A 22,735-nucleotide genomic window follows, 5' to 3' on the forward strand; every position below is an offset into this window, starting at 1 on the left:
CTGCTGCTGTGTCCGGTCACTCGTTCCCCATCCCTGCCTGCAACAGAGTGAGCATGGGTGGGGGTACAATATTGTGGGGCAAACTGGATGTAAAGGGTATAAGAGTCTGTAATAGGAGAGAGGTTTAGATAGTTAAAGCACACAAAAATATGCTCTAACAGGGCACTGATCAAGGCCACATTGGACAGAGCCTTGGGTGACATGGTCTAGTGTGAGGCATCCCTGCCTATGGCAGGGGGTTGGAACTGGAGGAGCTTAAGGTCCTTTCCAACCAAAACCACTCTATGATTCTATTCTTCTTATGATGTCCACATGTAACTGCTTCTGCTACAAAAAAAGCCCTGTTCTCTGCAGTGTGATGCTGACAAGGCATTAGTGGGAGATAATGAGCCTCCGCTTGTGCTCAGCCCATCTACAGAAGTCATTTAAAATAGGAGAAAAGGGGGAGGCTCGGTTTGGGGTTTAAAAATAAAGTTCTTGAGGAGCTGGGCTCCCAGAGGTCTCTCTCCGGAGGGGACCAGTGCCCGGTGTGGTTTGCTGGACTGCTAATTGGCATGGAAATGCAGCTCCCATGCAAAGCAGAGCCATTGCAGAAGTGTGATGACAGCCTAGAGACAGGAGATGAAGATCTTCCTCAATGCAAAGTGAGAACTCCACCGCCTTCCCCCAGATAACCTCCTGTGGTTGGGATGTGCAGAAGCCCTGGGAATGTGAGGTCTCATTTCAAACCATTGCCATGAGCACCCTTCCCGCGCAGGCTGATGAAGCTCCACAAAAACCTTGAATTTCAATAGAATCTGCATTTTATGACTACCAAAAACCCTAAATGCTGCTGCATGTGGCTTCATACCGCGTGGTGCTCAATCCGCAACCCACCTGGGTACTTCCCAACCATCCATCAGGACCGACATTCCTTATTCTTTTTCCCCTCTGCAATCTCTTTGCATCCTTTCACATCCCACCAGGTCCCCAGGGTCCTTCAGGAACCCCAATCCAAAGGGGTTGGAGTTCCAACTCAAAGCCCTTCACAAAGAACATTGTCCAGTGCTGCTGACCTTACCCTCAGCAGCAGCACCCCATATGAGTGAGGGTCACAAGAGCAGCCTCTCCAAAGAGAAGCTCACTACAAAGAAGGCACAGAGGGATGGAGGCTGCCCTATGAACAGCACTCCCCTTTCAGCCCCACAGCATCCCCGCTCCAGGGGACAGCAGTGTCTGAATGCTCTCAGGGAGCCTCTGCCTTAATTCTAATGTGAACACAAAGCATGAGATGCCCTTGAGGGGGGCAAAACATCCCTGAATTAACACTTTGGCATTCACATGTGTGCTTTATCTTTTCTTTTAGAACGGAAATGAGGGACAGGAGCTCTCTCTAACATGACTTATGCCAAGCCTGCGGCACGAACCGTGCATGAACCAGGATCCACGCTGCAAGCTGTGTCCCCAGCCAGCAGTAAGGAAATACTGCTCAGTTAGGGAGGGAATGGAGTGCTGCATGCTGGGGCAGTGTGTTTCAGCATCAGACATGAACCAAGGCTAATGTTACCTCCAGGTATGTTGGAGCCTCTGCTTCCCATCACCCTCCTGCTTGTGGGGAAACTGAGGCACAGGCAGGGGGAGCAACATAAAGACCACAGTTTAATATGCATCTGTTTTCAGTAGGGACAATGACAGTGTATTACCTATGTTTAGAGCTTAAGGGAGCTGAAAAAGCCTAACCTGGTTTAGATGCTTAATCCAGGTTTAGTTAAACCGTGTGGCAATCCTTAAACACCAAACAGCAGCACTCCTCTTGTTCACAAGCACAGGTACAGTGCAACAGAAGTTGGAGGCGGAAGCATCACTTTCTCTTCCCTGGAACTGGGGTGAGTTCATTTAAAACCAAAACCTCCCAGGGAAAAAGGGAATCAAGGGCTGAACCATGCCAGTCTCTTGATGCAGAGGCTTCAAACCCATCACCTTCATAAGTGACTATATACTAGCAGTATTTAAGCTCAGTTCTTAGAGAAATAAGGGCCTGCAGGGACAGGCCAAGGGGAATGGCTTTAACCTGCCAGAGGGGAGACTGAGCTGAGCTCTTAGGCAGAAGCTCTTCCCTGTGAGGGTGCTGAGGCGCTGGCACAGGGTGCCCAGAGAAGCTGTGGCTGCCCCATCCCTGGCAGTGTTCAAGGCCAGGTTGGACACAGGGGCTTGGAGCAAGCTGCTCTAGTGGAAGGGGTCCCTGCCTGTGGCAGGGGTTGGAGCTGGGTGAGCTTTGAGGTCCCTTCCAACCCAAACCATTCCATGATTCTATGCCTGCAACACATAGAGCAGGGCTGGTCAGGGCTGCTAGGAAAGTACAAATGAATACACAAGTGAAATGCAGCATCATTTGAGGTCTCCTGCTCACCAGGAGAGTGCCACAGGCTGCCTCTTCCTGCCTGCACTCCTGCTCCTTTAAATCGATCAGCCAGAGGACAGGTTAACACAGGACAACTACTTCCTCATGCAGTTAAAGAGCTGTGAGCTCCTGGTGTCATTCCAGCAGGGAAAGGCTTCCCCTGGACCAAACCACTTTCCTCTGGCCCTGTGCTTCCAGGCAGAGCCCTGCCACATCCCAGGGATGTGCCATGAGTCACTGGGGACACAATGGGCAAGGAAACAATGCAGGACACAGAGGCTAGGGCTGTGCTGGGACTGCAGAAAGAGCCCCACTGCTGCCCAGGGGGGCTCCTTGCCCAGCCATAGGGAGTTGGAGATAGGAGTTCAAGACACAGGACTCTGCCTGTATGAAGATGACAGACAAATCAATGCACAGGGATGCAAGCCTGGGAGATGTGGGCTGCCCAGCCTGGGTATGGTGACCTTCTCCAACAGGTAGGGATGTTCTTGCTTCCTCAAAGGACAACAGAGCTTTCAACTGGAGGGGACCAAAGGATGGTGAGAGATGCAGCTGATGTGGCTGGGGCCACATTGCCATGGGCTGGGACCACTACCAGGGCTTTGCAGCAGGAGCACAGGCCTTCCATGCACCCATGTGAGTCCCTGTCGTACTCCACTACTCCGTGACCTTGACCACAACACTTGAAACCCCAGCTTCTGTCTCCACCCTTCCTCTATGGACTATGAACACTTCCAGGCCACAGCTATCTTTAGCAAGCATCCACACAGCATCCAACCCAGTGCAGTGTGGTTTTATCTGAGGTTTCTAGGCGTTAACCGCAGTAGGGACAACACACTCCCCCTTCTCCAAGATACGTCAGCCTAGGCTTGCATCCAGCCCCACAGCAAGCTCCAGCTTCAACTACACACAGCTTTTCATCTAACACAAAACCCACCCAAAGCAGAGCACAGAAACTCTCTGCCATCCCAGAGGGGGATCTATGTGGATCTCCCCAGATAATCACATTTAAACCACCACCAAAACAGACCTTTGATTAGTGGCCATGGAGCCCATTCACAGCGACAGCATGTCAGGTCAATGTTCACTCCCAAAATCAACTCTGTGCCTCGGGAAAGGGATTTCTGGTATTTGTATTTGATGGGCTACATTTGAGGTCTGGTTAATAAACAGTGTACTGGGGTGTGCCATCTGGCCGGCCACAGAGCATGCCTAGAAATAACACTGATCATCATCATATGGTGATGCTTTAAAAGGCAGTTTGACAAAAGCCTGGGCAAGTGGATTGAAATGGCTGAGGCATGTTTTGTGTGCCCTGAGAGCTCAGCCTGCCCCTCAGACCTGGGGGGGTCACAGTCCAAAATGACACTGCTCTTTCACTCAGACACTGATATCAACAGCAGTTGCTTCTGTTTCAAGCCAGCACACAGAATTGTGCAACTCAGAGATGGGCTGGTGCTGTAGAGGAATGAGTACATTAAAATACAGCTTACAGTGCTTTAATGTCAATGAAACAGAAGCTGGTGACTGGTGTTGCGCAATGCTTGTGAGCCTCATCCCAAGCAGGGATTGCCCAGAGGGATGGAGAGACATGCACTGCTCTTACAGGGACGCAGCAGCAGGTAGACATCAAACCCAGGGCTCCAGACCCACTGTTTCCAGCATAACCCTCCATCCCTGGATTCACACACACACGTCCCTGCAATGCAGATGATGTTCTCCCACCCATCGGGACAGACCCCACCACAGGGATGCGCTCTGGTACCCACATCCCAGCATCCATCCCAGCCACTGACAGCAGCTGATGTCTCTAGTCCCATACTTTGCCATCTGCAGCTGCCTGCTTTGATGCAATAGGAATGGGTGCATTTTTCCTGCCGGATTTTGCATCCCACTTCATTTTCCCATATAAATCACTGCACGAGGCTGCCCCGCTCACAGCCACACTGACGCCCCCAGCCCTACACCACAGACAACTGACCTAATTTCCCTCTTTTTAAACACCCAGAGGTCATCTCCATCTGCAGCAAACCCCACCAAGCAGAGAAGCAAAGCACAAAGCCATCTCTGTTACCATCAGTGCTCCTCCCTCAGCCTTCCTCCAAATTGTGCCCTATGCTGCCCCTTCTAAATGCCTGAGGATCCCACATCTCCCACATCCCTCAAGGCTGTATAATGATGCTGAAGAGGAGAAGCAAGGGAGGTCCCACTGCCATTTCTGGGTGCGTACACATTGCAGTTATGGCTCACTATGAGCACCAGCTCCACCTCATTCTCCTTCACAACTCTGAGCATCTCACCTGAAGCTCCCAAGGGTGTTTCTTGGCTCACTCCATGCGAGACATCATCACCCATGTCTGCGCTTCACCACTGCCCAGTGACTCAGAACGCTCCCTCCCAGCTCATTCAGTTGCTGCAGCAGCACCTCCCTCCTCTCCCAGCCCTTGAAGATCAGATTTGCCCCATTTGCTTTTCTGCCCAATTTCCCTTTCTAGTAAATCCAACTAAACTCTTTCTTGTCTGTGGCAATCCCTGATGCTGCCAGGCACATCCTCCCATACAAACCACTAAACAAACCAAGTGAAACTCTATGCTTTCCACCCCCAAGAATCACCTTTTGTAGTAAGAAAGCCACTCCAGTCAACTGGAACATTACTAAGTTCTGATTTTTCAGAGCTTACAGAAGCAGAAAGATACAGCATGGAAACAAAAAGGAAGGACATCAGCAGAGGGTTTGGGTGTTTGGAACAGCAAAATATATGTATACAATAATGGCAAAGAGCATGTCCCTGCAGCACATGTCGCTTCTGACTCAGCCCCAGCCTGGGCAGGAAAGTGCAGATGTTCAACACACGCTGAGCCTGCAACCAAGCCCTAAAAGACAACAAGGCTGATGCCAGCACAAGCTCATTGCATCCGCACACAGGTATCACCCTCCTGGCAGTGCCCTGGAGCACTGGGAACACCTTTGCTGGTGGCAGCAGGAGAAGGGAGCCCAGGAAGGCTAGAGCATCCCAAAGGGTCAGGCTGCTGCTCAGCCCATTCTATGCAGTAACACAGAGACACCCTCAACTCAGCAACAAATCTGAGTGACAGATCACTGGTTGGAAATGGAGATAATTGCATGCTGGCTTTTAAAAGAAACAATGTGAGGGTGGGTAAGGTGAAATGAAGAGGAACACATTCATTATACAACAGCTCAAAGCGTCAGCTGTGGTGACTTTCTTAACACAGCCAAGGAGAGGAGGTGGCAGGGTTAAACAACAGGCAAGGCAGGAGCTGACACTGCTGTCGGGCTGCTGCATGGCAAGGGCAGAGCATAAAGCTTCATGTGCCTCCATGTAATAAATAACCCTATGGAAAATAAACCTCTCCAAAGCTGTGCTCCACCCCACCTCCCCTCGAGCATGAAGGCGGTCCCATCCAGTAGGGACTAATGGATGCGCAAGGACGAGAGGATGCACAAGAGGAGATGTTCTGCTTCCATACAACTCAGAAACACAAGTTACCTCCCTTGTGGGCTGCCAGGGCTTGTGCCACAGCTATAGATAATTTTATACTCCAGCTCTTGAAAGACAGGAAGAGCATGCTTCATGAATTTTTATAAGCCCAGCTTCCTTCCTGCTTTTCCATGTCTCTTCCCCCCCCCCCAAATACCAGCACCAGATGCCAAGATCCATCCTTGCCCGATCTGCATCCCGCATCCCAAAATAACCCCATATCCTGATGCCACACACACAGCTCAGTGAAGCACCACCTTACTCACCCATCGCACTGGGCACTGAGGGAGCCGGCGGGGCTGCATCCGCAGGGATGGCACCGATGTTGAGCATCTGGATTTGGGAAGAAGCCCAGCGCACAGGTCTCGCAGCGCAGCCCCGTGTAGCCCTCGAGGCAGGGGCACTGCCCCGTGGTGCTGTTGCATTCCACGCTGGCACTGCCCACAGCGCTGCAGTTGCACAGGTCTCCTGCAAGGGGAAAGAGAAGCTGAAACCAATGTGATGGGGACATGCACTGAGCAGGACCAGTGTCTCTGCCCTCCCCTTGCTTACCCCAGGCTGGAAGCATCGGCGCTGTAAGATGCTTTAAGGTGATGAGATGATACAAACAACTGTTGTGAGCATCCTGGGGGATGCTATGGACCCGAGGGTTCAAACCCCACGGTTCATGTTTGAAATCTCTCCCCAAAGAAGAGCTAGATCACAGGTTTAACTATTTAAATACATACATATGTAGCTATATATAGTGTCTGTACATTGATATGCAAACGTATACATACACACTTGTCTGGTTACATGCCTCCAGGAGCCAAGTGCTAGCTCCTGCAATATGAGGATAAAGTCAGCAATAGGTGGCAGAATCACTGCTTATCAGATCCTCTGTTTCACCCCTGATTTACCAACAGGCTGGTTGTAGGACACCAGCCACACACAACACACCTGCACCATGAACCACCACCAGCACATCCCACTCCTGAAGAGTGGATAGAGTCCCATGACTGGAAGCCAGAGGAGCTTCAGGCCTGTGGCAGGGCTCCCACTGGAACTGCCCTCAAGGAAGCATCGAGCACAAGGTAATGGCTTTAAAAACTCCTGTGGTGGAGCTGGGGGCAGGATGAAGCCACTTCAACCACAACGGGCAACCTCCATCCCCATGGTGAGCTGGGACAGCTTTGGGTACCCATATGGTGCTATAGGGCCAATCCGTATTTAGAAGTCTATGGAAAGCACACACCAAGCAGCTGCTTTAAGAGAAGCAAATCTTGTGATCAAGTGAGGAATTCCCAGTCCCCCCACATGCTATTTCTCCTCATACTTTAAAGCACCGAACGCACTGAAGGGAACCTCTCCCCAGCAGTTTGTTTCTGCCAAGAGCTTTATCTCCATTCCTTCACTGCAAAATATTTAGTGCCTTAATAATTTAAAGGTCTTTTTGTGCCAAGAGTGAATGATAAACAAGGATTATTTGCAGAAGTAGTGCAGAAGGCATCAGGGGCTTTACGCAAGCGCTGGTGTTTGTTATTCCCTGGGAAAAGCCAGTGTTCAGCGCACTCCATAGGGAAGCCAGGTCCCTATCCCTAGGAATGGTGACTCCAACCACATCAAGACAACCCACGTCTATGCAAGTACAGGTTTTTCACATCATTTAACATTCATATTGCCCACTTGTGCCCCAGTCCAATGGGAATGACCTGGAGCAAACCACGCTTTAGTGACTGGATAAAGGTTAGTTTACGAATACAGAAGCAGTCTGCTGGAATCAGACCACACTGAAGGTCTCCAAGTATCATTGGAAACACAAGCCAGAAGGTCTCCAGCATCACAGGAGCATTGTAAAGACTCCCCAGTCCCCATCATCCCTGGGGGCCTTGGAAATGGCTCCTGGTGCTTTGACTTCCCATCTGTTTCCTTCCAACACACCGAGATAGGAGTTACTGAGCTTTGTGATGCTGTCAATGCACGCACAGTGTCCCCACAGAAGTCGTTTTGTACCTATACACCTGTGAAATTGCACCTAAATACGCTTCAATCTAAAGCAGCAAGTAGGACAAACACCTCAAGATCTGCAATTATCCACTTGAGCAGCCACTTCATGTAATGAACCAAATCCCCATCGCAATTATCCAAGTGGAACCCGATCGATTTGGGCACTTGGGCTTCTCCCAGCTGATAGGAGCCAGGAAAACTTGTTGAGCAAAGAAGAAAGCACTTTGGAGTTTGTCAAACATGCATCAAAACAGATTTACCTTTCAAAGTTCATTACGTGCAGTGCCATTAGACCTGCTAGACTTCATTAAGCAAAGGCAACAAGTAGTAGATCAGTTGTAACGGTGATGTTAGGGCAGGTCCAGCATGGGAGCAAGAAGCTGCTCCATGTGGATGCAGCTGGAAAGAACTCCTCCATGCTGGTGGGGACCATTCATAAGCACTGCCCCAGTTCTGCCCCCTCCATGCAGCGAGTGATGGACACAGCTCACTGGGAGCCATCAGAGCTCAAAAAGACACATGGGCACATTGCTGTAGAGTTTCAATAGCCTCATCCACTGCAGGGCACGAAAGGGCTTTAGAGAGACAGGGCTGGGGTGAGCAGCTTTATGAGCTTGGTTTTGTGGCCATGCTTGCACTAGGGGGGAAAAAGGAGGGATGTCCCCAGCTGTACGATGCTGACAGGAACAGGGAAAACTGATGTTGATAGCATATCAGTTATACTTCTAGGAATATCAGCCAAGGGAAAAACACAAGGAAAAACCAGAAGTCAGAGAAGAGTTACTGCATATATTGGCAAGAGCCTTGCATTTCTTCTGGCCTTTATCAAAGGGCCTCAACCATCCATCAAAAGCATCCAGCCATTGCCAAGCCATGGTGCAATGTAGGTACAGGGCTTCTGTAGGTAGCAGTGATCACCGGGAATGTCACTGCTACCTACAGAAGCCCCACACATGCCAGGCAGCAGCAGGAGGCAAAGGCAGGATCCAGCCAGGCCCTGCTGCCTTATCCAAGGGGTGCAAACACAAACAGCCTTGCAATAGCAGCTGATTTGGGGTTGATCTTGGCAATGGCACCAAGTCCCAAAGTGGGTTTTCCTTCCGACACTCTGCACTGAGAAGCTTTCAGGAAGCTTGATGCTTCCCAAACCTGCAGCACCTTCCCGATGCCTTTTTATCTTTTCCTGCAGGTCTTTGCCCCTCAAAACTGCACCAAATTGGGTCAAAACCTGGAAGCAGCTCAGCGTCAGCAGCGAGCTCAACAGTAGCGCAGATGCCACCAGCTCTGCTATTGCCGGTTTCCCATGAGAGCAAGAGAAATGCTGCAATAGCCCAAAATAACACAGGCAAAAGCAGCTTTGTGCTCACAGGCTGGTGGAGCATCGGCTCCAGCTGCCTCAGCAGCAATGGGGGAAGCTGGTTCTGCTGCCAGCGGGGGCGCGGGGATGAGCCCGTCTGCTGCGGATGCTATTGGGAAGATGCAGAAGCATCCCTGAGTGTGTGATAAGACACACTGGGGGTGATAGAGAAGAGATATCCATAAAGGGATGCTTCCTTTGCAGGCCCTTCATCCCCCAAACCACCCCAGAGAGGTGGGGAGGGATGGTGGCCTGGTTCAGGGCAGCAGCATCACTTGTGGTCCCCTCTACCCACCTCCAAGCCACCCTCACTGCACCCAGCTCATCTCACATCTGCCTGGCTGATGCAACCCAAAAATGCCCTAAAGCACCTTTGGTTGCAACAGAGGAGAGGCAGCAGCAGCATTAAAATCCATTGCCCAGCACAGTATTGAGGTTTGACATGGTGATGTTCCAGACTATGAAAACCTGAGGCTTAATTTAAAAGACACTTCGTTGTCCCCATGGCGGCCAGGGTCAAGATGAGAAGGGTCCATAGCCTGAACAGGAAAGTGGTAACAGACATCTACCTTCAACTCTGGGAGTACAGCAAGGATGACAAGCACTGCAGAGGATGATCAGGGAACATTACCCTGGCTCCTGGCCAGAGCCTGGGTTTTTGGAGCCTTTATTCAGTTTTCTCAAGCAAATGCTTTAGATGTTGAAGGTAACCTTCAAAATCGCCTTACCCAGAGCTTTGCAAACACAAAGGAATGAACAGACGTGGGTGAACCCCACTGCTGCCCATACTGGGGTGCTCATCCATGGTTGGAGGTATCGTGTTGAAGATAACACCATCAGCAATGGGATGCAAGGACCCCCTGGGGATGGGGTGGTGGTCCAAGCGCTGACTCCCAGCTCACAGTGACTCACCCTCACCCTGCCTCAGTTTCCCCATCCATAGGGTGGGCACCCAAACCCCATTGCCTCCAATCCCTGCCACTTCTAACACACCAAGGTTTCCCTTCCTTCCCCATAAAGCACCATGCAGCAGCTCAAAGCACTTGGCTATCAGTGATTAAAACACCACCTTTGCTTGTGAAGGTGCTGACAGGCTCTAATTACTTAACAGCCTTGATGACATTTTGAGATCCCAGAATAGAGGCACTATAAAAGAGCATATCACCACCACATGTTACTCCTTCAAGCCCCAGAACCCAAACACTGCTCCCTCCATGAGCAGCATTTTAACCTTTACTTTTCACTGCTTAGAGGCAGGCGGAGTAGGAGAAAAGGTTTATAGTTTGCTACAGCAAAGACAGGCTGATGTAGCTGAGACACAGATTTAATGCGCAGCTTCTCTTAGCTGCAGCACTGAATTGATTCATTGCTATTAGTTGTAGGTTACTAATAAATTAGAGAATAGTTATTTATGGGGTTTATTGTATTGGATGTAAGCAGCACCAACACAACCAATAACCCATGCCCTGTGTGACACCACATCCCTTCATCTCCCATCCCCTCACAGTACTTAAGTAGGGCTCATAATGGTATAAAAATGATGTCTCAGATTATGTTTTCACATCCTTTCGGTCATGCAGTGGTTTAAGTATTCTCACATCTTTAAGTGTGATTCCATCTCCCATCTGAGCCACTTAATGAATGAATAATTGAAAACCAGGTGAACTATTAACAGAGAGCAAAAGAAAACACTATGAAACACACCAAGATACCTGTGCAAAGCCGTATTTGCTGGGGACATCTTGGACCAGTGCAAATCCTGAACAAAGTCACCTACTCATGGGAGCCAGTATGGGAAATCCAAGATGCATGTTATTAGTTAGAAGAACACAGCTGAAAGAGCAAGTCCCAGGGCTGCTATTTATTATCCTGCTTCAAAGCATCCCCAGGGAGACAGCCATTTCCTATTCTCTGGAATAGATGAAGGAAAAATAATACAGGTAGATGATAGATAGATAGATGGACAAATAGATAGATGATAGATGGACAAATAAATAGATAGATAGATAGCTCTAACCTGGAGTTACTGTTCTGGTTTTGGGTGAAGCCCCAGCATGGTTTCTCAGCCTCACATGAACTGTGCAAAGACACAGCTCAGTGGAAACCTCACCTCCCAAATACCCCATCAGGTATCCTGCTGGATTTAGAAGAGCAATAAAGATGCCAGGCTTGTAGTTACACTGGGTTTATTCCAATGAAATCTCGCTTCACACCAGTCTGACCTTCCACATATTAAATCAGCACTGACTCAGTATCCCATTCATCTGCACAGAGAGGATGGAGCTACTGCATTCCCACACACAACAGCATCCCATCCCTGAAAGGCTCTGTTTTGGTATTAGTGTAGCAGCTCCCCCCCTCACCCCCGACTTTATTCCTAAATTGAATCCCTGCCTGCTCTCCCTTCTCCCTCATTTCCTCCCTCCCAATCCCTCTCCAGGCACCATTTCTGACAAATCGGGAATAAAGGGATCAGGCAGAAGGTTTAAAAACCCATCCAAGGCCATTTCCTTCCCCCTTATAATTAAATTGTGGAACTCATTGTCAGGGGATGCTCTGGGAGCCAGAAATACTTATGGCTTCAAAGGAAGACTGGATAAGCTCACAGAGCATAGATCCACTGGTAGCTATTAAACAGAGGGCTCTAGAAGCATCCTGAAGGGAAGTCCCTGAAACACTGGCTGCAAGGTTAGGATTATGCCCTTGGCATCATCTTCTGTCCAGCCCTGAAGGGCTGAAGCTTTGCTCTGACCCTGCAGCTCCGATTTCTCCTTGTTTCCACTGCTCAGGAATGGTTACAGCTCCAGTCCTCCCCCCAGGCACACAAATCCCCCTTAAAGGGTTAGACACGGGTATTCCCACTGGGAATCTTTTCTTATTACAGCCAAAGGCACAGCTGTGCTCCGTCCCCCTGCCTCTCTCCTTTAGCCCCAAGAAGAGATTTCATCCCCTCAGTACAACCCACCAGCGCACTAAACCTTCCCCAGCAATTGGATGAAGGTCAGGCCAGTGCCATCCCAGGATGGGATACAGGATGAGCGCATCTGTGAGCATCACAAGCTGCTGTCTGTTAAGAGAAGGCCCTATTTTACCCAGCCCTTGCCAAACAACTCGCTGAGCTCCAGCCCATCCCTTCCTCATCTCTGATGCCACCATCCCAGCATGGTCAAGCAGCTTTTCCATTCAACTCCATCACTCCTCACCTGGGTAGCTGGGTGCAACCAAGCTGACACCATGAACGCAGAAGCTGCTATCCCAGTATAAGGATGCTTTTGCCTCCAACCACTGCAGTGAGCCTTCACCCCACGGCTTGCAGATCTGAGAAGGTACAGGAGTGTTGAGCTCTCCCATAGGGAACTGAGGAGCATCTGCAGGATCAGAGATGAGCTCAGTTGCATCTAGATGGCATTGAGCACAAGAGTCAAACCCTGCATTACCAAGGTGCATTAAAGTGCTCAGACCTGTCATTTACTCTCACTTGAGGCTACAGTGCAGAGCCAGCGTGGTAGGAATAGGATCTCTGGCTACCCCCAAAATGTTTTATATACATAGAAAAGTGTCTTGTTATTTTGCATTCATCTTATTACTGAGTGCATCAGATTCAGGGCACTTAAGGACTCCATCAGGCTCAAGGCACTGCAGAGCCAGGCATGTTGCTGATGAAGAGAACAGCATCATTCACGTTAATGCTGTTAAGAGCTTTATACAAGTCACTTGTGCTGTTCCATAAAAGGATTGTATGGGTCAACAGGGGGGGGAAAGCAGGAATTCCTCAATGCTTTTACCTCACTTGTAATGCTGTTAGAAGACTGAACATATTTGTCGAGCAAAATTACATCAGATTAAACCTCTCTTATCACTTGGAAAGAACAATAAAGCCAAGGTCCCAACCCTCAGGGTCACACAAGCACTTTCTACCAGCAAGAAGCAGGCAGACTTGGGGTTTCAGCCAAGCTCCAGCTCAGCCCAGACCATGTCACCCCTCTGCCTTTAATCTGCATTCTCAAGGGGATGCAGCATCACTCCCTTTATTCACAGCCCTCCTACCCCACCAACCATGAATAAAGCAACCACTCTTTTCCAGCTAACCCACAACCACATGTTAAAGCCAAGGCTGCTTATTCCTTGGGATTAGTGGTTTTTACTCCTTCCCTGCACCTGCAATTGAACACAGAGACATTTGGTTTCTGAAAGCTCCTTGTGAAATGCGAACATGGAGCAATGCTGTTTTGTTCCCTTCCTTTTTGATGCTGAACAAGTTACCAACCTGCACGGCGAGCTTTGAACAGGCTCACTCCCATGTAAACGTGCATCAAAGAAGTCAGGCTCGCAGGTGTAAAGCTGTCTTGGGAGACAAGGATCAAACCCTGCCAAAGCCAAGGGAAACCTGGATTCTCATTAACCTCCTGTTCCCCCTGCGCTGACAGACACCCAGCTCGTGGCACCACCACAGAGCAAAACAGCTGAGGAGCTCCCATCGACAGGACAAGGTGATGTCAGGAGAAGCAGGAGTGGTCCAGGTTATAAGGCAGAAGAATGCACAGGAGGGATTGTACAGCTGCAGCTGAACACTCATCCCTATATAACAATACACTTCCACCCGCAGACAAACCCTCCGGGTCTCTTCCTAAGCAGGCTGTGTACCAAGAGGAATGTGGCCTTAAACTGTTTATGATACAAGAAAGTACAGTAACTTCAAACAGACCAGCTAAATGCTGCAGGATTAAAACCTCAACAGTTGAAAGAAAACTGATGCAAGCCCTTTAATTACTGCAGAAATAGTTTTGTTGGCGTTTTACTTGCGTTGGTTTGATTTTTCCCACTAATATTTCCACAAGCATCTGCAGCCATATAAATATTCCATGCTTCTGATTGAAAATCTCTGTATTTCTTACCACCCAGCGTGCGACAAAGCCAGCCCGGCTCAGGGCTTAGAGATAAACAGGATGAAATGGAACTTTGGCAAGTCCCTCCACAGCAGCACACAGCATCCCTCTTTCAGCAGCACCTCTCAGGAAATGCAAGTACTTTAGTCAGCAAAATGCTTCCACATTCAAAGATCCAGACAGCTCATACGGGACAGGGCTGGGAATTTAATAGTAGGCTTCAATTTTAGTACCTACCGACCATGTCCTAGCAGAGAAAGGGATTAGGAAGAGCTGCATGAATAATCTGAACTATAATCATCTGTTGAAGGCTCCGTGTGCTCAGATCCCTGCAAAAAGTAATTAAAATCACCAACTTTGCTCGGTGCTTTAGGGAATTGCAGCTCGTGAATGAACACAGTGATTTCTACAGGAGCTTTAAAGGCACTGCAGAGAAATATCCTGAGGGAGAACCATCCTTCTAGCCATTTATATTTGGGGTATCATGTTGTGTTGCACAAATCACCAGCAAGAAAACAGGGGTTAGGGGATGAGCTGGAGGATGAGCTCCGATGAATCCCTGTTTTACTGCTCCCACTATACAGAGCTGGTACTCGCCTGGGTGAGGCTCCTCCAGTCCAGAGCCAGGCTCCTGCATGGGCTTGCACATGACAACCCAAGTACTTTGCCTTCACTGCTGATGCTTTGCTGCAATGCAGACAGGGGCCAGGATGGTCCCTGCAGGGCAGGATGTGGATGCAGTAATGGGATACGATGGGACAGTGCTACCCTTGCCACTCAGCAGTCTGCAAAGGTCTAGGCAGGGCAGGACTCCTTTGCTCCACTAACACAGGCTGCAGAGGAGCGACCTTGTCCAGCTTGCATGGAACTAATCTGCCCAGCTACAGGAGCTGCCTCCTGCCCGCACATACCTAAACCCAAAATACATCTCTGGACCTTGCCTGCTGACAGCACCTGCAGATGCAATAGCATCTCCTCAGTCCTCACCGTTAACTACTCATCACTGACACCAGGCAGACCTACCAAAGCTCAGTTCCATGTAGGATGGATGTGGTGAGAAGTCATCCTTTCTTTCTCATTTAAAGCACTGTGAGGGAAGACAGCACATGGGGATGCTAACAGCAACGGTGTTGCCATCAATCCATAATTCAATAGGAAAATGCTGGGAATCACGTCCTCCCGCAGCGAGGCGTTGGCGAGAGGCAGAGGAGCAGCTCTGCAGCTCCTGGAAGCAGCAGATGCTCCCTCGGATGGCTGCCACACACATAACCTCTGGAGATGGTCTTCACCTTCTGGGGCAGCCCAGGCTTCAATCCAGGTGAGCAGGAGCGCTTTCTGAACTGCTCTAATAACTCCCCAAGAGCAGAGATGCATCCAAAGGGAGGCTTTGGACATCCAAGGGAAGTGGATGTGGACCAAGGGGTCCACACTGCTGCAAGACAAGCAGCAAGGTCAGACCCCGAGTCCCACTTCCCGCTCCTCCATCACACCCCATGGACCGTGGGACCAGGCGGATGTGTCCCTCCTGTATCACCGGATTACCTCCTGGATGCACAGGAGCTTCCATGATGGAGCACAGCACGCCCTCTCCACCCATACAGAAGACTCCCCTCTCCCATGGCACTTCACATGAGCAACAGCCAACATCAGGAGCAACTCTATTTAAATCCTTTCAAGGCAGAGCTGCTGAAGGGGCTCGTGCACGTCTCCTCAGCTGGTCTAGCACGCAGTGATGCTCTCTGCGGACACAGGGCAGGGGCAAGAGGCATTTTTTACACCGTTTTGGGCCTTTTTAAGGAGGAAGAAAGGGCAGAGCAGCTTTGGAGGGGTTGAGGCTGAGTTATGCTGAAGCCTGTGGAGAAAATCTGGAATGAAAACTTCCATCAGTAACTCCAGCAGGTGCCCAGGGCTGCTCCTTTTAAGATTCAGCTCCTCCACCAGAGGAGCAAAGGGACAGCCCCGTTAACAAAGGCTTCTTTTATCCACAGTGTTAATAAACACTTACTGAAAGTGTTAATCAAAAGAAGCTCTGCAGAGCCTGAGCTAAGACCCCCGTCCCTCTCAGCTCATTGCATTTACAAGCTCAGGGATGAACTAAAGCCTCAGCATCACAGGATTCATTCCCAATACACTTCCCCGGGTTTTTTTCCTCCCTATTCTAAATAAACACATTTAAATGCAGACTTTTAGTCATTACAAACAGCAAAAGTACCTTTCTTCCTCTTTCATTCACTTTAAAGGCTGCACAGAAGAAGGGAGAAGGGACTTGACAGTCAGAAGCCAGCAAGTCCCAGATCTCTCATTGCTCCCCAGCTTGGCTCCCTGTTTTGTCTCCTTGCTTAATAAGTGGAATTACCATAGCAGATACTCCAGCCGGAGAGAGGGACAGCACGAAGCATGAGTAATCACAGCTGGTTTCAGGCAGGTTTTGCCATTGTTTCAAGGTTATGATGACACAGTGCCACGGGCTAACTTGGAGTTACCGTGACTCCTGCCAGAACAAGGAGCTGTAGGTTCTAATGTGCAGCAAGCTGCTGGGACAGAGCAAGGAAAATGCCTTGTGAGCTGGGAAGAAGGGTTTCCTGCTCCGTGGGTTTTATTCCTGTGTTTTATAATGCAGCCTTTTGCTTGCCCTGCTACACTTTGCATGGGACAGCGATGCATCCCCCTCCAGCTTGAATTGGGTGGCTTTAATCCCCCTTTAAGAACGTTATTTCACCTTTGCTTTCATCCAGCACCTCCCAAACCGGGGTGCAGGTCTGCAATGAGACAATATTTGCTGGCAAGCCTACGGAAGAGAAGTTGAGCTTTCAAAGAGGGAACTGATACGGGCCAGGGCACGTCATGGAAAAAGGCACCTGGATGGAGAAAGCCGTCACTTATCAGTGGAAAGAGGGAAATGAAACAGATCCATTCTGTGCTGGGGACTGCTGAGGGGGAGCAGACAGCAGCAGGGACACCTCAGTGCATCCGAGCCGTGCTCCAAACCCTTCTCCGTTGATCGCAGCGGTGTTATACATTTAGAGAGCACAAATTCCACCCCTTGCACACAGAGCAGGGGCAAAGTCCACCCGCAGCAGGTTCTGCCTCCTGCTCCCCTTCGATTTACCCTGACTTCGTTCAGGGCGGCACATCAGGTTTGCATTTCCATCTCCTTGGTCACCACGCTGCTGCTGACACAGATGGACACCGTTGCTCCTGCCTTAGCCATGGGGTTTGTATTTATTCCCAGCAATAGGTCACCTTCAAGAGGAAGGTGTTTCCATTAAACAGCACAAGTCCAGCAACCACAAACAACTCGGAGTCGAAACCAGTACTCTGAAACCCCCACAACAAATACAATAGAGCTCAACAGGTAACAGCCTTGTCCTGCAGAACAGCCAAATCCTCTTTAAATAGGCAAGAGCCTTAAGAGTGTGATGGGAAAGATGGAGGCACAAGGGTTTCAGTCACTGTGCAGCTCTCCCCATGTCACCAACAGCTTAGGCACTAAGCTAAGACCAAGTCTGAACCAAGATGCTAAACCCAAAGGACTGATGTGCACGCAAAGCCTCCTGGAGCACCACTCGCATCTTGCAAACAGGAACAGCATCACCAAGGGGGAATTACCTCCAAGGCAGAACACGCAGTCTTGGGCTGGCAAAAACAAGCCTGATCCCAAGTCAAAAATGAAGCTCCAAACCGCAGCGCTTCCTCCATAGCCAGAGGGTCAGCCAGAAGAGGCTTGCTGACATTTCTATACTGACCATTTCCCCATTTTTGAGGGCTTTATAATGACTGTTTTGGCATTGCAGGGGGAGGAGTGGTACCTCCCCTTCCAGTGGCTCTGCTGCCAGAGAAGCCTTGCTAAAAGAGCATCCGAGTCCCATCTGCAAAGAGGCATCCATAATCCTACCAAACCCAGGGGAGCTGCAGGTACCTGACACACACAGAGAAGCTCTACTTTGATACAGCACACACTTAAGTATATTACCTGGCATGACATACATACATATGTATGTAGGGGGAGAGGTATTAGCTCTAAGGGCTGCCTAGCTCATGTATGTATGTAACAGTGGACACAAGGGAGGTCCCTAAGAGGGACCACAAAGCTACAGGTGGCGAAGCAGAGTGGGAAGCACTGATTCCCCAGCCCATAAGCTTGAACTCACTGTCTACACACCTAACTGAGAAGCTTTAAAGGGGTTTGCAAACCAACGAGCAGTGACACCCATTGCTCCAGGCATGAAACTGGGGTGCTGGGGGGGACAGATCCTCTCTGAGGTATAGCAGGACCATCATCCCCTCCATTCCACCCCAAAGCTTGCCTTCTCCTGCATGGAAGCCAGCACTGCCCTTGTACCCAATTGCCTCCCTAGAGCTCAGCCCCTTTCCTGTTTATTTTCCATTTTAACTGGATTAGACACGCACAAAAGCCTCCCTTGGAAAGAAACCACACCAAGATGTGAAAAGAATGGGGAGATCCAACAGCACGGCATCAGCGCTAATCCACGTCAAAGGGCCGCGCTGCCGACAGCTTACTGTAAACTTCCAGGAGGAAAAAGAAGAACTGCTCACAATAAACCAGTTAAATGCAGACAAATGTTTGTTATTCATTATGTGGAGTCAAGCTTGGGTTTCTCAACACCAGCACCAAGCCAAAGCAAGCGAATTAATAACACAGCATCTTTTACAGGGAGCTCCACGCCGTGCCCTTGAAGAGAGGAAGGCTGCAGGCAGCTGAAGGCTCTGTTTGCTTTGCTCTGATAACAGGTATTTAGTTTTCTACATCACTCTGCTTTATCATAGCCTGTAACCTGGCCCAGCAGCCCGGCTCCACCTCCCCATCTGCTCCCCACACCAGCTGGTCCCACAGCAGAGGGGATGCTGTGCAAGAGGTGGTGATGCCATGCAGCCCACTGACCCCAGTGAGGGATCCCCCAACGCTGCCTGGGAATAGGGGGGCATTGCTGGAAAACCCACAAGACAGAGCTTAATATGACATGGTTGTTTGGAGGAGAGGAGTGCCAGGAGATGGGATGGATGTGCTCGTGTCCGAGAGCTTAAAAACAAGGCAAATCCCCCCGCAAGATCCTTCTTCAAGCACTGGGAATGGGGAAAAAACCCAGCTGGCCACAGCAGGGAAAGGCAGAGCTGGGGAGGCTCCAGCAAAGACATCTCCTGTGCTGGCACAAAGTGAGCAAACACCCAGCCCAGGCAAGAGCAGACAGATCAGTGTGCTCCGCTTCCATTCCAATAGCCCTTTTCTTTGGATCAACAACCTGGAGCAGCTTCTCCACCTTCTCTGGGTACCCTGGGGTCCCAACTGCATCCCACTGCAGCTCCCCACAGCCCTCAGGCTGGAGTTTGGGGTAGGAAAGGGTGAATGGAAACACCCCCCACACACACACACACACAGCCTGTGCCAGTGCCAGCATTGCGCAAGGCACTGTGCCCTCTTTCCACATCCACAAAGGAAGAGCACCAGGAAGGTGTGGATGCCTCTGCCCTATTACTCATGAGTCTGCAAGCGAGACACGTTTTGGGGAAGCAATTTGGTTTGTAGGAGCCATATCCAGGAATCCTGCCTGTTCCCTGACGTGGTGCATCCATCCCGATGTTCCTCCCTAAATAACTGGCTCCTTGCAGCGCTCAGGTTAGCCTGTCTCTGGTTTGGAGCAGAGGAAGAGCAGGAAAAACACAGTCTATGATGTTTGCTTTGTTCCTGATGACAAAAGGCAAGAGTTACAGCCAACAACAAAAAAGCAGATCTATACAAATATATACATTATATATATTTATATCTGTCTTGAAATAGAGGGCAGGAGGAAAAGGGAATTATTGAAGTTTCTCATGGACCAAGGAGCTTCAAAAAACGTGGAGGAAAGGAACAAAACACCAAGTTTCAAGTCTTTTCAATGGAAAAAGTCCATTAAAGGAAAAGGGATCTTTTGCTGAAATGTGTATTTTGCCGATTTTGACAAAAAACCCTGTTCAGAAGAGGGGGGAAAGCCTGCACCGAGAGGTTTTCAGCTAGCATTGCTTTGTATCTTGACAGTACTGTTCATGAAAGCATCCTCACAACCTGTTATTGCTGGAGCATGGTGTGCCCAGGGAGAAGGTGGGTCTGACCACACACTGGGTGTGGGATGGGGTTCGGAGACAACCCTGGCCTGTCCCTTGAAAATGAGGTGTTATGAAAGGCAGGAGATAAAATATATAGATTAAAGGGGAAAAAAACCATCTTCCACTTCTGTGTTTTGCCCTCAGGGAGGGGAAGTGCTGATCCTCCAGCTCACAGATGGTCCTTCTGCAATGACCTCCTGGTTTCCACCCCATTGGCCATATCTGCTGAAGGGGAAGGATTGTGGAGGAGGGATGAAGGACGTGAAGCTCCCTCCCCGGTGGCAGCGCTGGGAGCAGCGCACGTCATGGGATGCGGTGGGGGAAGCATCACCTTGGTCCACCGGTCCCTTCCCAGCCGCGACCACATCTCCCACCACAGGGAGGAAGCGGCGGGTTGAGCACACCCCTCCCCAGCAATTAAAGTCATTTCCTTACTATCGACCAGCCCCTGCCATCCTGTGACCGGCCACAGAAGCATTAATGATACCCCAGCAATTCAAGCCAGTTTCCTTCTCATTCAGGTGTTGCTGGACCTGAATCACAGCCACGTTGGGATTCAGCAACAGCACACAAGGACTGAGCATCACCTTAATGGCTCTTTGTCCACTTTCTGTCTCCCTAGGACTACACACACAGGGATGAACTCAGAGTGATGCCACCAATGAAACGCTCAAATTAAGAGCACTAAAGTGTAAATGCTCCACGTTGACAGCAGCAGGGCCATGCCTGGGAGAACGATCTGCGAAGGCTTAAAACCCAGCACAAGGTGAGACCAGTGGGAGAGGAACAAAAAGCAACAAAACAAACAGTCCATTTCAATATCCTTTTCATAAGGAACCGAAAGGAACACATCAGAGAATAATCATTTAGCACAGATCAAACAGTAGAACTAGCACATTAAAAATACATGCAAGCATTAATCAGCTACACAGAGTTATATGCCATCATTTCCATAAATAATACAGGATCAAAGCAGCCCAAGCAGTGCTATCAGTTAATACAGTCAGCCAGTCAGTCAAAATAGAGTAAAGCTGCCTGAAAACAGTGGCAGTATCATTTGCCAGGAATAAAGCAGATCCATCTGAGAAGTGGCAGGACCAGTTGAACAGGTAAAGGTTACCAGCAGCCTCCTCATTACACACAGATGATGCCAAAAAGGACAATAAAAAAGGAATAAAAGGGTTAATCCAGCTTCAAAATATATATATCTGAGGAAGCTTGGGGAATATCAGTGTATGTGTTGTCTAGTGATGGCCCCACTGAAGGGCTAGGGAGAGATGGGAGGACCAGCCCCAGCACAGTATCCCCAGTAGCATCAGTCCCATGCTGGCCAAAGGCCATGGGGCTACCAACTAAGCCAGCACCCCTTCCTGTGAGCCAGGGCAGCACAGAGGGACTCCCTTTTGCTCAGCAGCAATATCCCTGCTGCAGAAACCATCCTGCCTGCTTAGTGTGAACGCTCACCACCCCCCTTTAAATATACATACATCTACCCATGCATAGAGAATGCCAGTGTCATCAAGGCTTTTGCTGAAAGGCTGCAGAGCCATTTAGCTGGCTGCTTTTTCAAGCAGGCATGTGGAGCAGCACAAGCTATAAATAGAAGGGATGCTTGCCTCGTCATGCTTCTGGTGGCTTATTTATAAGGATGGGGGGCAATGGGGAAAACAAGGAGCTGGGCTTCTCGTTGGTTTCGAGGCCAAGCTGCTTGAAGAGGAAAAACCTTCGAGGTTTTACCTTTTTCCCCCCTCTTTCCAGGCAGAAAGCAAGCGCCCATCTCATGCTCAGGCTGAATCAGTCACATTTACAAGGCAAATTTTCATTCATACAGCAGGTGTTCAGGGAAAGAAATCCTACTCGAAGCAGCACTAAGGCTTTGCATTAGTTCATGCAGCTCCAGGGAAGCTCCTCACTTACTGGAATAGGACCCACGTATGCATAAAGCAGGAGCAGAGACCCCAAAAGTCCTTTTCAGAGCAAGGGGAATAAGTCCTGAAGGGGGGTGAGCAGAGCTATAGCCACACATGAGGGCTGGCAGCCTGTCCGGCATCACAGCCCCGCTGCATTGGATGTGACGAAGGGCAATAGGAATTCTGCATGGGAAGATCTGGATGAGCATCAGCCAGAGGAGGAGTTCAGCCTCCAACAAAAGAGCCGCTTTGGGCAGCTCAGTGCTCCAGCACTGTGTTTGGATGGTCTGTTCTTCACAGGCAGCTAGGCACAATCCAGGAAAGCCACGTGAAGCCAGCATTCCCCATGGGCATTCCAAGCCGCGATGAAATAGCTGAAAGCAAAGGGTGCCCCCGACCCGCTCTGCTATGGAACCCCAACCAGCTGGGATGCAGAAGAGCTGGACCACGTTCAGGCATCGCTGGCTGTAAAGAAGCAGGGAGTAGAGAGATGAGGGGAGTGAGTGACCCCATCAGAAGAGGTGACATCTTCCAGAGGGAGCTGTGGAGGAGCCAGGACTAGCGCTGCCAGGAAGTCTCCTATTGAATTAGGGGCGAACAAAGTTCTATCC

At 49.8% G+C, this 22,735-nt stretch overlaps 1 protein-coding gene across 1 annotated transcript in view; it reads right to left on the reverse strand.

Moving 5' to 3' along the window:
* Positions 1-22,735, reverse strand: part of MEGF9 (multiple EGF like domains 9) — a 48,342-nt gene that overhangs the window by 18,417 nt on the left and 7,190 nt on the right. Inside the window, exon 3 of the mRNA XM_057405977.1 lies at positions 6,147-6,348. Within this exon, the coding sequence (XP_057261960.1) occupies positions 6,147-6,348 (202 nt within the window). The remainder of the gene's footprint in view (positions 1-6,146; positions 6,349-22,735) is intronic.

The sequence above is a fragment of the Pezoporus wallicus genome, unplaced genomic scaffold (assembly GCF_028554395.1).
Source record: "Pezoporus wallicus isolate ANWC-B61680 ecotype Strahan unplaced genomic scaffold, APGP_CSIRO_Pwel_v1 contig_4684, whole genome shotgun sequence".
Classification (NCBI taxonomy): domain Eukaryota; kingdom Metazoa; phylum Chordata; class Aves; order Psittaciformes; family Psittacidae; genus Pezoporus; species Pezoporus wallicus.